This window comes from Cyanistes caeruleus, chromosome 7 (genome assembly GCF_971803275.1).
Source record: "Cyanistes caeruleus chromosome 7, bCyaCae1.hap1.1, whole genome shotgun sequence".
In the NCBI taxonomy this organism is placed as follows: Eukaryota; Metazoa; Chordata; class Aves; order Passeriformes; family Paridae; genus Cyanistes; species Cyanistes caeruleus.
This window is the reverse complement of record NC_141707.1, coordinates 17,477,864-17,495,163: the sequence shown is the minus strand read 5'-3', so window position 1 is coordinate 17,495,163 and position 17,300 is coordinate 17,477,864. Positions and strand designations below refer to the sequence as shown.

Below are 17,300 nucleotides of genomic sequence, written 5' to 3'. Positions count from 1 at the left end.
ATGAATGAGTGAAGGAGAAAGGGAAGCTCAGTGAAAGGCTAATTAACAGCTGGGTTCTGGTGAATGTGGGCTCACATGTACACCTTAGTCAAGCAAACCTCAAAAGTAAGAGCTCAGGGTTAGTGAGAGTGTTTACAGCCTCTCTGCAATTTCACACTGGAATGATAATGTGAAAATGACAGTGAATCAGATGGATATCACCTTTTGGTCAGCCACCACACTTTCCTAGGTCAGCAAATGACAGTGGCTGCTGTGCTTGTTTGGCTTGGACCATCTCCTATGCCGTGGTCAGTATATTCCCTGTACTTCACCTTACTAACAAGTGAGCCTTCTAAACCATTTTATGTATATCTCAGCTCATTATTTCTCTGCAGTTTGAGGTTTTCTTAATGCCATGTTTCACAATTATTGATAATGAGGGATTCAGCTGTAAGCAACATTCATTTCTGTGGACTCTGTGGTTTTTAAATGGATTTAAAGATCCAAGGACATGATTCTGAAAGATGTGTGAGAGATTTCAGTGTCAACAGTAATCAGGGATTTCCATCTTGTGCAGTCATATGCACAAAGAAAGGGAAAAAAACCCAACCAACTTTTCTTACCATTGAGAGGATACACCAAAAAAAAATACAGAAAACCAAAGCAATAGTAAAACTCTCAAATGAAAAGTAAATACATAGTTGAAAACTTTGTTCTAGCTTATTAAATATTTTGTAGAACCAAACTTATTAGAAGTATTGCCATATAAAAATACATTACATATAAATTGAAGTAGAAAAAGTGCACTCCCCAAGGGGCTGTGGGATCAAGAAATAAAGACATCTAAATCTATCTTTTTACGACCTAAGGCAGATGCAACAGTTGTTAAAATATGTGTTGGCTTCCTTTTTAGGAGAGCTGTGTTGAAATGCCTGATTAATTAACTGAGAGTACACAAAAAATCCTGTAAAAGACCCCCTCTAAAATAAAAAAACAAGGAACATGAAGGAAAAGTGAATATAACAAAGTATAGACACTGGCATTTCGTACAGTAACTACTCTTGCAAAAATGTTTATGTATTTTTATGAAGAAACTTGCTCAAGAAACATGCAATTAAAGTGAGATATGCAGGAAAAACCAACAGTGACAAAAAAGCAGGCATACGAGCACCCAAAGAAAAACATATGAAGAGTAATTGTTTGGAGATCAAAGGAATTTTAGTATTGTGCATAGTTTTTCAATTAATCTTCAGGGTTTTTATTGTTGAAATTTGCTGTCTGACAAATGTGACCCTAACTCTGCATACATCAGCCTATATCTTAAAATCCTGCTAATATTCTACTGTTGGATACAGGTTAATGCATTTTACATGAAGAAGAAATGTAAGTAAAAAACAATGTAATGATTTTCCTCCACTAGATCCTAGATCAGGTATTAAGGAAAGGTATTTGTATTATGATGAATCTGATTTAATGTGAAGTTAATCCAGCGAATAATTTAAAGTATGCTTTGCCATAAAATAACTGTTTTCTACTCTTAAGATTTTCATTCACAACGACTATTATTTTGAGGTCACATCGCTGTACTTCATTTAAATTTTAATCCAGATTAGTCAATCTCAGCCTCTTTTCTGGAATACATGTAATAAAATTCAAATTGAAGCACCATGAAAAGGACACAAAAGAGCAGAGTAAAATATTCTTACAGTACAAAGAAATAAACCATATCAAAATTATCTCAGAAATTACAATAACTCTTAAAGAGGATTAATCAAAATAAAATTTAATTAATTTCTGCTCTTACTCAACCACAACTCTGCTAGTTCTGATATATTGAAAAAAGAGATCTTGGCACCTCCACCAAAAACATGCTTACAGAAATTACATCAAAATTTACTAAACTTTCTAGACCTCATTTACACTATCTAGTTGTCTGACATGGATTTGAACTATTTTTACAGTAGGAGGAATTAATTAATTTCTTTCAGAGGAAGAATAGCTTGACATGCAGATACATATTTGATTACACATGATGTGAGTCCCCAAATATGACAACATACAATTTAATCATGCAAACAAATTCCTTTATAAGGTGGATTTCTTACTTTTACCCCAGTGACTTTTCTCCTCTGATTACAAACCAGGCTGTCCGAATGTTTTAAGGCTAAAAATCCAGCCTGTGATTCTTTCTCATTAATTGCATCAACCTCACAAGTCTAACTGCACTGTGCACCTACAGTCCTTTTTCTTCAGGAGCCTATGCAAATTGTTAAGAGACAGACATTTTTTTAAACACCAATGATCATTGTTCCATTTGTCCCAAGGACATATAAATACAAGTGCAAAGATTAGAGCGACAAAACCTCTATCTTTTCATCTGCTTTGCCATTCATCTTTCCATTCCTTCCCAGTTGCCTCCAGCTCAGATGAGGCACAGGCACTTCCCTGCTCTTTCCATGTGTTCCTGCCAGGATTCATGGATGCCCACTCTGCATTGTTCCAGTCATGCTCCTGAATCTCTTTAGCATTCCCTTTAATCCTCAAGCCAAGCATGGGAAATACCAACTTCGCCCATACAGGCTTTCCTCTCTTATGTTCCTTGACAGTTTTGCTCTAAATCAAGCCTGGCCTTTTCTATTTTCATTTCTTGGTGTCTGGCTGAGGTTTTTTCCTGCCTTTCAGCTCCCTGTACTCACACAGTCATGCCAAAGTGGTGAACTGAGGAGCAACATCATTAAGAGGGCATTTTCTCTCACCTTGCCTTTCACTACAAAATACTCTACACATAGCTGTATAGCTCCCATAGTGAGGAGTTTTATTAATTCACAGCTTCAGTTTAAGTTCATAAGTACTATTTGATACATTTTTTTCCCATACTTATCTACAGTATGAAAGAAACACCCTTGAAAGTATATAGCAGTCAAGTCACTAGGCAGGGCAGCTCGCTCCAGATCACTCTTCTGAGTCCAGCTCTAATGATGATACAGGTATTTTTTTTCAATATCTAATTAAAAGAAAGCAAGTAAATATGAAATACCACACGTACTCTAAGGCCAAAGGCACTGTTTTGTAGATCCTCACCACTCAACAATTTAATGCTGATGCCGGTAACAATGTTATGCATCATAGGTCAGAATTTAAGCTGGCATGAATCTCAAAGAACAGAGTTCAATTAGTTTACATGAGCACACATGCATTCTATCACATTTTGGTATAATGGCCTGAGAAAATGAGTTTTTTCTAAATGAAGAGTATGTACACTGTTTTTTTTTTATATTCAAAATTTCATTACAAAGCTATTAACAACTTCATTTATGAAGACAGGTAAGAGTAGTTTAGAAATTCATTAATACCTCATGCAGATGATAAAGATGCATGGATTAACAGCTCACGAAGGATATTTTACTGCTGTCACCAGTGACGCACAGTTCGTGCTTCAGATGCACTAAATCAATTTTCAGTGCTCTTCAGAAACATTTCAGTCCTGAAAATACCTAAAGCAGCTGAGCCAAGTGCCTCATGTCAGTAAGGCAGGACTCTGGGACTTGCAAGACACAACAGCTCTCCCACACACAGAGGAGGGATTAATTACACAAGTATTTCTCAAACAACACAAGGACCAAGCTGTCTCTTACTATATCCACATCTACATATCCAGATTGTTGGAACTTGTGATTTAGCACTAAACCTCACTGGGAAGAACCTTCCCTTTCCTCACCCAGTCTTGTTACACACTAAGAACCAACTTCATCAGGATAGTTGGTTTCTGTTGAAATGCTGGCTAGCCTTGTACAAGCTCCAAGTTCTACATTTGGTACATGCCAGAATGATTTTGGAATGACATTAAATACTCTTAGAGGAAAACACATAACTTTAACAAAATAATTATTTGATTTTGTAATTTTTTAATGTATGCACCATTTAATTCCAGCAGATATCTACTATCTTTAAAATATGGTTTAAAAAAATATGTCTTAAACTACCTGTTTTAGGTGTCATAAAGCAATCAAATTTTCCTTTCATTGGTGGTGGAATAAATGCTACCTTAAGCCTCACTGTGTTTTTCAGCAGCATCCTTTTTAGCATGTTAATACCGGCCTCGATCTGCTTTGGAAATGATAATTACTGTTTCTTTAGATTTTCTCCAATGTCTTCTTGTGATAAATAAAGTTGGTTTTGAGTTGCCTTTCTGAATCTAGTCAGCACTTCATTTGTACAAGTGTGGCACTTTTCCAAAACATATTGTCTCATAAATCTTATTTAAACAGAAAAATCTTTAAACAGTATTTTGCAGACCTACATCAGTGAATGAACTTGGAAAGTTTTCTTGTATAAATAAGATTATAGGAGCTCCATTAAGTCACTTAAGAGGCCTTTCAGACCTTTTAGACTTATAGAATTTTAAAAAGAAAATAAGATAAATATATAATGATAATCCTATTTATGATGTTTACAGATTTTCTATTTATTAGACCTGTCATTACATTTAATTAGTTGCTAAGAATTATTAAAAATATAAACACTGCTGTAAGATGGATTAATGATGCTGTGTTTTCTCTAATAATAACAAAAAATCTCAGCAGTTACTCTACTGTTGGATTACACAATGTAATTATGTGATCTGTAAGAACTTTTACAACAGACTCCTATAAAATCAGACTACTTTTATTTAGCTACTGGATTTTTCCATCCATCTAAAATTTAACATGAGAATGTCTAATTTTGTAATAATGTTACAGTGGTTCTCCTAAAGTTACCTGTTCCATTTCACATTCAGATTTGACACAATTGTAGTATTTGACATTTATGTTTACAATTAAGGCTATACACATTCATATAACTTAATACAGAAAACAAAAGCACAAAAACTTTACATAAAAAGCTATTTCCAAATAATATAGGCTTCATTAAGTAGGCTATAATTATGGACATTGTTAAGCAAAATTTCACTGAAAATTGTGCAGTATCAGAAAAGCTTTTGGGTTTGAGTAATTGGCATTTCCTTTTGAAAAGGCTGTATATTGCCAAAAACCTCTTATGAGTAGAGCACAGAACAGTGGAAGCGTTTTGCAGTCACTTTACTTTTTTGTGAATGTTCAGAGTGGTACATGACAGAGCCACTTTATGTCTCCAGCAGCTGATTCTCACATGCATCATCTGATAAGAACCATCTGATAAGGATTGTTCTATTGCTCCACATCATGGAGTACACTAGACCTCTGCTTAGCTGACGTCATACAGATCAGCCAATTCCTGAATATCTGCTTTATCAGAACTCTCAGCAGTCCAACAACAGTCCCCAGTCTGCTCCTAGATCCCAAGTCTTACTGATTTGACAATCTGGACCCTCAGATCAGGACACCAGAATGGAATAAGAACCAGGATATCCAGCTATGAAAATAAGCATATTTATTCATGATTCTGTAGTTTCTTCATGTACATAATTATGGCAATTGACTCATTTTTTCAGAAAGAAGCAGGTAGTAAAGCACTGACAGAGAAGGAGAAACAGATATCATATATGTAAAAATTCACAAGGAAAATAAATGAACATATCAAGTTCCTATTTCTGTTCCTTTTAGCAAAATTAAATTTCCTCTTATAGCTAAGCAATAAATTATAATCAACATTATTTTAAACTACTGTCAACATGTTTTCAGCTCCAACAAAGGATGACAGATTCCATATTTTTTAAGCTCAGACCACCACAAAAAAAGAGCTATTTGCAAAAGAATATATATGCATTATAACTATAATACCTCAACTAGTTCCATATCCAAGAGAAAAGAATAATCATCCCCTTCAAAGTTTAATCTAGTGCTGTATTTGACTCTATGGAGCCAGCTATACTGGACACCAAATTGCCATCTCAGGACAGATGTCCTGTGCTGAAGACATTTGTCTTGTACAAAAGTACCTGAAGATCTGCTTACCCCAACAGATTTGGATTTCTGTATTTTATACCTCTTTCACAGAAATACAATAAATATTACTTATTATATTTAGCAACTATTATTTCCATATTAACAATTTATGTTTAGAAGTCAAATATTCTAGATGGGATTATTGGTTGTGTTAAAAAAGACAAAGGTTCTGGAGAACTGGTCCATAATGTATCTACTGTGTGGAAATTGAAAGGTTCCTGAAGGCACAATGTAGATTTTTGTTCCTGTTTTTTCAGTTATTTTTTGCAGAATGACAGAAAATTTCAGTTATTTCTCTCCAGAGAGCCACACATCAGTTGAAAATATTTATAAATATCAGAAAGAAGGAAACATGGTGTTAAAGTGCTTGAAGAATCATAACTTGCATGATGCCTAAAGGTCCCTTGAACTTTAACCTGCCTATTGATACAGTGAGCTGGCCAGTTGTACCAGTTTCAGAACTCAAAAAGATGGAAATATCTGGGACAAAAACAAAACAAAACACCAAAAAAGAATAAAAACGACAGTAAATTAATAATTTTCTTTTCACGCCTTTTCTTTGAGATGTGTTTCTACACATTATTGTATAGGATGCACTTCCAAGGAATTGCCTATACCTGGTGTACTGGAGGAATTGGCTTCCTCCCATGACCCAACAAACGGTGCCAGAAGTTACTTTGCTGCCTCTGTGCTTTCTGAACTGAGGTCAAAGAATAGGAGCCAACCTACAGGACAATCCAGTCTGTCTTCAGGTTTGAGGTTTAGCACACATTTCAGTTCTTGATACTATGTTAAAACAAAACCTTAAATGAGACTTGAAAAAGTATTAACAAAAGGGATAATTAAGTGTAGATAACAGGGCAAAAAAGCAGCATTCATAATAAAGCTATTATATATCACAACTTCTACCAATACCCATCTCAAGCCAAGAAATGCTTAAGGAATAATAGAAATGTCCCTCATACTGAATTTGCTAAATCCTCAACATCTAAAGCCATGCCACCAATTCAGTCTGCAACTCTTGTATGTCCAAAAGCCACCTCACTGGGGACGCTCTAGCCTGGTTTTCTGTCTTGTTCTCTGAACTAGAAGGAAAAGCAGTGTAGGCAGAGAACTAAGAAGAGGATTACAAACTGATTTAATGTACACAGAATACAATAAAAGAGACAGATTTTCCATTTCCAGCAGCCAAAAAACCGAATCAGTCTCTTTAAAAAGCTGCTTAGGTCATCTGCAAACCTTCTATATAGTAAATAACTGAATTATGGTTTCCTGTTCCGTTATTTGTTGTCTTTGGTCACCACCCAGGTGTATGGAAAAGTTTTCAAAGTAATGTTTACCCCTGAAACATGAAAATGCTTGAAAGCTACAAGCTGGCTACCTCCTTTAGAAGGAAGAAGAGGATTTGCTTAATGTAGTTCTGGCACACAAAATATAAATCTGGTCTCAGAAAGAGATGCTGTATAATCTAGTCTTTTGCTTCTTTCACAAATTGTATGCTGCCAGAATTGACAGAAGATTTTACAATCCCTGAAGTGCAAAGCCTTCTGTGTAAAAATATACATGCTCATTTTTAGTTATCGGCTTTAAAAGTTGTGTGGCTTTGTTTCTGTAAAATTGTGAACAAGACAAATTTGGAATGGTCTGTCATTTATTAAAGTTCCTGTCAAGAAGAGCAGCTGCCTAACCAGAGCACTCTGAGAGGGAGAGCTCAGTTCTGTACATTTTACCCACAACAATCTGCAATTACGTGTACAAGCAGCTCCATTAGCAGCCAGAGGAAGACGATGTAATTACAGATTTGTACAACTTGGCCTCAGAACAAAACAAAAGCAGGAGCTTAATCAGTCATTTTATATATTAATCATACAGCATTCCCAGAAACAGGAGGCTCAAATCAGTTATCTAAGACAGGCATCTTGCTGCAGTGGAGATGCTCTGGAGTATCTCACCTGGTCGCCAGCTGCTGCTCCAGAAGAGCGCAGGTGTCCTGCTGGTCCTGGGTCATATCTGCCAGCCCTGGGTGGATGTCTCAGGCACCCTTGGGTGTCTCAAATGGCACTAGATACCTGTATCTGAGCGACTGATGCAAGCCTAGGCTGTCAATTCTGTACAGGTAAAGCAGACACACGCTCCTTCAGGCAGAAGATATTCAGTTCAGAAATCACTGAAATCTACTTGAAGATAAGCGAGAGAAGGGTTACATTTCTTAGAGACAGAGAGTGTGTGGGATGGTGCTACTGCTGCAGTATGACATAAAAAGCCTGGTCTCGTACATGTGTCATGAGGAGAACAGAAAAAATGAGAGAAAGCCAGAGATAGAGCAAGCACATATATACTGCAGTCTTCTGACATGCCAGGAGCACAGTTACCTTTTTTTGTATGATTCTTCACCTTTTGTGACTGATTATAGCCTGATTTTGCAAATGAGCTCTCACCGTTTTTCTACTGTGCCTAGCTTTTACTCCACTTCTCAGTCAAGTGTGATGCCTAAGTAACGTGAATAGGAAAGCAACATACGTTCTTAACACCACAATTTAACACCACACACATTTTTACACTACCATAATGGTATTAAAGGAGCAGAGATTAAATTCACCTCCACTGCTGGACAAATAGCATCTTGGCCATAACATAAATGGGAACCAAACCAATCAGATAAAATCTATGGTAATGTTTTTGTTTTCTCACATCAACTCTGTTCTCCTAGCTTGGATTCTATTTCGTAATCCAGTTTATTAGTTACTAGGTCTGACTACAAGGTTACCCAGGGAACATGTGAGTGTTCCACCGTAACAACTACCTCCTCCTCTTTCCCATCTCCCAGAACTAAATCTTCCCAGTTGCTTCCCTCTCCCTTCCAGACTGAGGACACACACTGTGCTTCCCTGGGGAGAGACCAGCTGAGGTTTTTTTCCAGTCAGCTGTTTGAGATGGTACCTGACCCCTCCAACACGACTGACATCACTGCTTATCACAAACAAAGCTGGAGTTCAGCCTCTCACATGACTTTCTCCTGGTATCAGCTTTTTGACTTCAAAATCCCTCCAAATAATGCCCATCTATTTTCATGCAAGGACAGAAAAGGAACTAAAGGACAAACTTGTTTAAATGTGATGGTTATCTCAAAGAAAATTTTCAGAAATGAGCTAATAATAAAAAGCTACATAAAATGAGAGTATCTTAAAAGATAGTTTATCAACATACCCTATATTAAAATATAAAAAAAATGGAAAAATAGTTTATTGTGAACAACATCAATTTTTAGGCTCTGTGACTATATGTGAGGTCAAAACATTTAATTTGCAAAGACAATAATTTTTTAGAGTTCAAATTGTGTAAGTAAGGTGAACATTGTACTTCAAGACATATATTTTTATGTTGAGCTAACACTTACGGCTGGAGAAGAATCAGCATTTGACAAAAAAACAACTGAATGTTCATTTAAATGTCTAGTTATCAAAATTCTTCCTGGACCTAATGACACTGCATCTGCACTCCTAACTAGGACCACAGGGATTTCAAAATTCTGTCTTACAGGAGGTACAGTCTTAGCTTTCCTTAGCTCCAGTTCCATTTATACAAAATTACAGATGAAAATTTATGTAGGATACTATATACTACAGGCCAATAAGAGGAACTTAGCAAACCAATTACAGAAACTTTAAGATCTTTCTGTATGTAGAATTTACAGCCACCCCAACAGTCTCCCTGTTATTTGCCATGACCACGGTACAAGAACCATTCTTTAAGGGATGATCAGTACTACTTGTGACTTTTGCATTTCAGTGTTCTGAAAATCATTAGAAATGTATGAATATCATTATGCAGGTATGAACAGACCCAGTACCATTGCATACAACATCTTGACACATAAGCTCTTAGTATCTTTTTTAAAAAAAACACCATTTGTCAACAAAAGTTAACTCCATCCACTACAAACTAGAAAGCAAACATGTTCAGGCTGTGGAAAACATCTGTGATATCTATTGAAGTATTTAATTTTGCAGCTTTATATGTTCACACAAAGCTGGTTTTAAGAGTCTCATCAAAGAAGGTCACAATTCCGTTCTTTTACCTCTGTTCACTCAACATTGTAAAAAGTGAGATAGGATCATCTTAGGCTGCTTTAGAGAGAATCCAGCTACTAGAAGTTATTTGACTTGGTTCTGGCCTATGGCACAACTATTGCCATATAGAAATTTTCTCCTAAAAAGTCGTAATAAAAGTAATATAAATAAACACACCCTTCTATCTTTATACAATCTATTCCACTAAAATTAGTCTACTTACTTTATTTTTTAGGAAACAATCAAAACAAATAAAGATGCCTATAAGAGAAATAAACTGGCCTGTCAGTAACAGAGGCATCTGTTTTAGCTCTTTTAAAATCCCAATGACTTTCTGAGATTTTTAACCCACCTACAGACAACAGAAGAGCCACTGGCCCCACGCAGTGGGGAGCTGCATGGCAGACACCTGAACACAACTGTCACAGACCTAAGACCACTCTGTTCTAGCCTGTGCTTCTGAGAACACTGTGCTCTGGTGCAAATCTGTAATTGTAATATTTGCAGCTCTGCAAAGGATAGAAGCCTTATTTGTTAAATCAGGAAACCTCATTTGTGAACAATGGAAAATACTACTAAACTTTTCAAATAATGCCTGTTATTTTGCTGTAGAATTGCACAGCATACCATATCACATCACTGGAGCCTAAAATAAAACCTTCCCAGAAACCCAAGTGCCCTATAATACTAATTTTAAGAGATTCCAAAGTTATTCCAAGTAAATGGTTTTATCTAAATTTGGCTATTAGCCCCTATAGTCAAACTCAATTTGGAAAAGGTTGTATGTTTGGGATAAACATAAGAAACAACATGGAAAAACATATTTTCTCTGTGCATCGCATGAACTATAGCTCACTGAAAGTCAGCTAAAAGGTAGACCTAAAGGTTAACAGTATTTTTTTATTTTTTTCACTTGTAATTCTGTCTTGGCATCAAACTCCCAATAGCTGTACAAATCCTTCTTACCGCTCGGTGACCTCTGAAAAGGTTCTCCACAGCAATATACCTCTGAGTGTCTTTCTAGAGGTTAAAAAGTCATTTGTTAGTCAGATAAGATCAAAGGGCTCTGACCAGGGCTCACTCACCATGACGTATTCATGTTATTGCAGTTTTGCACATGTACCAGATACTACTGGCATTACTGAAATTCTGTCATAATAACAGGTACCAGAAAAAAATAGAAAGAAAAATAGAAGGAAAAAGAACAGGTGCATCAGCAGAGAAGCATAATTGTAGTAAAAATGTATGAAAGTTCCCATGACTTTTCTTATTTTCTAAGAAAAACATGAAAAGATCAAAGTCTCATCCAGCTGTTTCCGAGACAGGAGTAACTGTCACTGTTTAATTAATGGTTAACTGCCCTGCCACTTCTGGCATGCCTTCTGCTGAAAGATGCATTTACTTATTTACTGTGACTGAGCCTGTTGGGCTGCCCAGAAAACTGTTCAGTTCAGCTGGGACAGGGCAGCTGCAAAGGCCTTGAAGTGCTGAAGTCTCCTGAGTCCTGACCGGAATTCCCTTCCAGGTCAGGGACAGTCATACCCTGCACATTCCCCAGCAGGAAGAATTCTGTAACAGGAAGGTAAAATGCAAAAAAAATATACTGGGAACAAGCAAAAAACCTAACATCCATATTTTGTAGTTACTAAGCAAGGACGTTGAGTGCAAGGGAAATTTAAGTCTTTCTTGTCTTTACATCTTATAATTTTTATTGATTTGAAGAAGGAGAGGTTGTGACATTAAAACTATGAATCTGACCTGAAGCCTTTCAAATAAAAAGACATAAACCTGATTTATGCTGAGTTTTAATTTAGGAAGTATTTATGTTAATTTGAAAAACAGAAATAAAAATATGGTGATTTTAGGTTACTTAGCACTTTTAGAAATAGTCTCTAATTTTATGGAAAATAAAATCTCATTTTTGAATTTTCCAAAATCAAAAGTAAGTTTTGACTTAAAAGAGGGGACTAAAAAAAAAAATGCAAGCACATTCTCACATAGGAAACATATGCTGTGCAAAAGAAACCATTTGAAACGATTTGAAAACAATCTTAAAAATAGAAACCTATCAAACATCAAATGGCTTGAAAAAAATACATTTAGAAGAAATCCGTAATTTGTCACATTTTGTCATTTGGAATTCAAGTTAAAAACTCTACAGAATCAGCAACAAGCTATTTAATCATCTTTTATAACCTGCGCACTCTACTCTGTCCTCGCTGTAAATATGTCACCTTGGAAAGGGTTGCTTTATTGTCAGTGTAAAATGAAAAGCTGCCTCCATTAATAATCTACTATTAATTTAATGGATTCCTACTTATTTCTTATATTTGGGTAAAGAAGGAGGTCCTGGTATCTTCCTGCAATTTCAAGTTTCTATACCTACCTTGCTTGCAAAAAACAGCAATGCATATAAATAAATAAGTAAATAAGTAGTCCTTCATATTTTATAATGAATACATGATTAAGAGTTTCTATGCTGAATAAATACCAGTAGGTTATCTAGGCTTTCCTAATCTGTTTTCCTTTAATTGTTGAAAATTTAAAAATGAAAGTTTATCCGCTACATATATTTCAACCCCAAGGCATGCACTCAAAGCTAGGAGTAAACTTGTGTATAAACCTGTTTGTCAGAGACACATGAATTTCCATCATCATGACAATTTATGGTAATGTACTTAATATCTTGTGAAATAACTTCTTCATTTTTGCTAATGTGTTTAATTTGCATAAAATTAGCTGGTCTGAAATGTTAAGACAAAGCGGAAGAGCCTGGTAATGTGGGGTTTTATTTAGTAGGATAGATTATATTTTCATAGCACCTTCTATCCAAGGATATTGTGACATTTTATAAACAAGCTGAGACTTACACACCAAATGTTATCTCTGTTCTACAAATAGGAATATACATGAGAAGATAGGTACCAGGGGTTGTGGGAAATAAGACACGTTTCTCTTGGCTCACAGGCCTATTCTTGAAACTCTGCCTGCTGTTTCTCCTGCATGCTGCAAATCCATTGTCCAAAACTGCGGCCTCAAGACAGCACACTGACTGACCACTGGAAACTACCTGCCTGGCAAAACCTAGCTTTTAAACCAAGGTCAAGGCTTTTCCTACAAATTCCAGTCCTGATGTTTGTGTTCTGCTGAACTCTGTTTTATTTAACACGGTCATAAGACTGTCTAGGTTAAAAACCATAGACAATGGTTTTAGACGAGATAATTGCTCCCAATCTATGGGAATAAAGAGCTCATTGAAAATACGCCAAGTCATTGCACAATGCAAACATTTCATTACTCTGAAGAGTTACATATTTTACCTCTTTTCTTTCCTTGCTGCATAGCTCAGGCAAATGACAAAACCAGGCCATACTGTAACTGTTACAATCCAATGGATCCACATTTGCAGGTAACTAACTGATTTGTTGAACAAACCACAATACTAACATCAGTTATGGAAAAAAAATGAGAAAAAAGGTTGAAATTTTTAGTAAGGCACTTGATTAAAGCAATCATTTCATGTTTGCGGCTATATTCTGTGGTTTTGCTTAATGCAGATTTCCTCCTAAGTAAATCAAAGATTAATAAACAGAAAAAGTGCATCAACTTCCAAAAAAAATTTAAAACTGTCATTTTTATTTTGACTTTGCTCATCAATTTTTTTGCTTTTTTATTAAAGTGCAGAAGTACAAGTAGCCCAGCTAAGGCAAATTTATTACTCAGCATGAGGAAATTTGAAGGATAGCAAAAATACATGGCAATAATCCCATTGGAAACTATGGTATATTTTCATTCAATATATTCATAATATTGGGCAATCTGTCATAAATCTATTAAGTCAATCTTTCACTGTAAGGAAAATACCTTCATTATTTTTCCTAAAACTTAAATGAAAGAAAGAGGATTCTAGAGTGCCAAAAGCCATAATCAGTGTGATTAAAACGTTATTGATTTTCAGTGGCATCGTGTTCAAAATGATCATGAGGTGGTGCTTCAGTTCTTGACTAATTTGTGGAAACTAATGATAACTCTCCAATATTGTAAAATTCAAATTACATTTATGAAAGCTGGGTTCATTTGAATCCTATTTGGAAAACATACTTGTTTCCAAGTGACCTTTAGCTGTGAAACTCACTTCTGCTATTTGTTACCAAAGTGACTTTTTTTACTTTTAAAATAAGCAAGAATAATGGGGCTTTCTTCATCTACAAATCATTTTATAAGTCTTAAACTCAAAAACACAATAACGCTTAGCATTTCATTTTGCTCAAACCACACGAGAATAGTTGTGTAATGTTTCCAAAGTTCTTCCACAGGATGAGATACATACTCCAGTATCATTAAATGACACATATCCTAATTTTGTTTCATATTTTCTAAATTTGTCTCTGTTACACAATGATTGAATTCCCATTGCCAGTGCTACTGCTTCTTAGCAAACAGCAACACTAGGGAACTATTACTGCTTATTATTTATTTAGTACTTAAACTAGTTGCCATATTTTGGGGTAGATGTTCAGAGATGTATTGATGCCAAGATTTCATAATATAAAAAGCAATTTTGTAATGTAGAGACAAAACTGCTTTGTAAGCCACTGGGAGAGAGAGCACATTTAATATGACAATATTTCTGAAGCAAAAAGAGACAGTTTTTACTGGACAAACAATTCTGCAGCAGGGAATGTATGGATGGTGTTTCTCATGTGCAATATTTCCACTTTTTAAAATTATTTACTACTAAATTCAGGAGCATTCTCAAGACATACTTTTAAAAACATTTAATTTTCTTTTAGTATTTAGACACCTATGATAGGAACCCAGTTGAAAGGTACTGATGAAGAAACTCAGATTATTCAGCTACATTTTTCTTTTGAAAAACCTCCACAATTTGTCTCAAATTTTGTTCCCATCTACAAATAAACTCGTCAGAACCAAACTGAAATATATTTCACTAAAATATACTGAAATATTATTTCACTGTGATGTTGAAAAGTTTTTTCTACCTAAAATAAGATATTTTTCAGCACAGTTAAGACCTCCTGTGATGTCTGCTTGTCCAAAGTCCTCATCTGCTATACAGATGGGGAAACTCCACCCACAAGCAATGGTAAAGGCATATGAAGCTGCTCATGGAAGAAGTTGTTTCCTGCAACTATCAGAAGTCTCCCACATGCCTAGGGAGGAACAGGCACAGTTCTTACAAGCAGATGCCTCTTGCTTTCTTCTCACTAATCCAGTCTTCCCAGATGCTAAGCACATTTTTCCTGCTATGTCAGAGATGCATATTGCTTGACAGAGTTCAAGTAAGTGCTTGATTACCAAATGTTCAACTTAAATTCGTAGTTTTTTTCTGACATGTAGATCAGGGCAGCTATCAGCAAGCAAAAGACAGAATTAGTCCTTCCACCCGCAGGCTATTTAAGCATAAGTGTGGCTGTAAGGTCGTGCCCAGCCCATTTAAGCCAACAGCCTATTTCCATGTTTAAACTTCTCAGATCTGAGTGTTAGAACACATAGCTGAACCCACCTACTCTGACAACTTGCATAAAGTTTCGCAGCTGCTCTTGCCCAAACTTCATCACAAATCCTTTCCAGCCTGCTTCTTTCCCCACAGCATTTTTTCCAAGCAGGGATATGCCTTGGCTTTTCTTGGTGACGTTCTGCAGAGCCCTGGGAGGCAGAGCAGAGAGCTCCATCAGCTACTGACAACAGGGACACATGTACCTGGTGTCACATCAGGAGAACCTCACAGAAAAACATCTGCTTTGCACTTGCATGTCAGAACTGTGACTCCTCAGTGCCCTCTCATGAGATCCCCACACAAAAGGACTTACAGAACCAAGTTGTGTGACACAAGAGTCTTGATTTTGAGAATTACCAAAAAAAAAAAATCAGAGGTGATTGTTGTTTTGCACCCCTTTCTGAACTTTAAATACCATACAATTTTAGAATGGATTCCTCAGAATATAAAAGGGAACTATACGCAGACTGTGAAATATTTATAATTCTTCAAGGGGTTTTTTGTACTACTTAATCTTTTTGAGGATTTATTTCAAAAACTTCAAAAGGTTTCATTTCAAGTTCATTGATTTATGCTTTATGGTGCAATAGCTTTTGTCCAATTGTGGTTTTTATTACTACACAAGAAATAGCCAAGCTTTCTCAACACAATGTTGCATTATTTTCCATAAAGAGAACCAGTGTACTTGTCCCAGAATTTCATGGCCCAGAATTCAGTAGGCATGATGTATTCTCTTTGATAAGTATGTTTCATGGCAACATCTCAGCTGAAGTATGTGTATTAATTGTGAAACAGGTGAACAGGTTTCTGCTATTGACAGATATTTTAAAAAGAGTAATCCTAGATTACATTATCTCCATCCTTGGACTGCAATAGACCCAGTTCTTCCAAACTCAGCTGAACAATATCCTGGAAAAATCTAATCAGAGTGGGGATCTAATCAGAGTGGATAATTCCATTAAAAAAACCTCTTTCTTCCTGACTATCAAATCAGTGGCTAATTTTTCCTTTCTCACACTGTAAAGTTACCTTTACAGAGGAAAAATAGTTACAATAAGCTAAAATAACTAGAGCAAGCTTAGTATATTGAAATAGAAAATATGAAACAGCTACTTACTTAATTCAATGAAGTTAAAAATATGATAGCTACTCATAAGTTATAATGTGGGTTAACTTTTAGTTATTAATCATAGTGGAGCTCCTTAAATCATCCTCTGGTTCTTACTGGCTTCTGCACACCTAAAAAAAGAGGTATGAATTTTGCTCACCTGATTATGCTGCTGGATAAATACCTTGAGCCTTTATGAGTTTTACATGTTAGATCAAATATATTTTCCTAATTCAAGCAATATTGGTCTTTTCCCTTTCACTTTCTTCAGCCTTTCTAATGAAATATTATTCATTTATTATCTTAGCAGAAAAAAATTGATATCATATGCTTTTATTTATGTTCCTGGTAGCATGAACACATCTATGCTGGGTCACAATTAAAGTCCATCTCATTCATATACAGTTTTGAAAATGCTAAAAGCAGATGTCCAGGGAAGAGAAAAAAAGCGTAAGTAGTATACAGCGATATTGGATACTCTGCCAGCCTCTGGCCATGTGGGGGTAAAGGACTCCCTGACACAGAGGTGGTTTCTATGTGTCTAGAAATAAATAACTCTTCTATGAATTTTCTCAGTCTCTTTCTGCACCCTTGTACATTCCTGGCATCCACAATGTCCTTTGTCAAGGAATCCCTCAGTATATTGTGGTGTTGTGCAGAGAAACATCATTTATTTATAAAATGTCATGGCGATCACT

The 17,300-nt window shown here is 35.8% G+C and overlaps 1 protein-coding gene across 8 annotated transcripts in view; it reads right to left on the bottom strand.

Annotated features, from left to right (window-relative positions):
• Positions 1 to 17,300, bottom strand: part of PDE1A (phosphodiesterase 1A) — a 198,936-nt gene that overhangs the window by 64,550 nt on the left and 117,086 nt on the right. Inside the window, exon 1 of one of the 8 annotated variants that reach the window (XM_086897590.1) lies at positions 7,856 to 8,080. The exons of the other annotated variants lie outside the window; for them this stretch is intronic. Within the exon in view, the coding sequence (XP_086753716.1) occupies positions 7,856 to 7,911 (56 nt within the window). The 5' untranslated portion in view covers positions 7,912 to 8,080. Of the gene's footprint in view, positions 1 to 7,855; positions 8,081 to 17,300 lie in introns of those variants that run through there. 8 annotated transcript variants of the gene reach the window in all.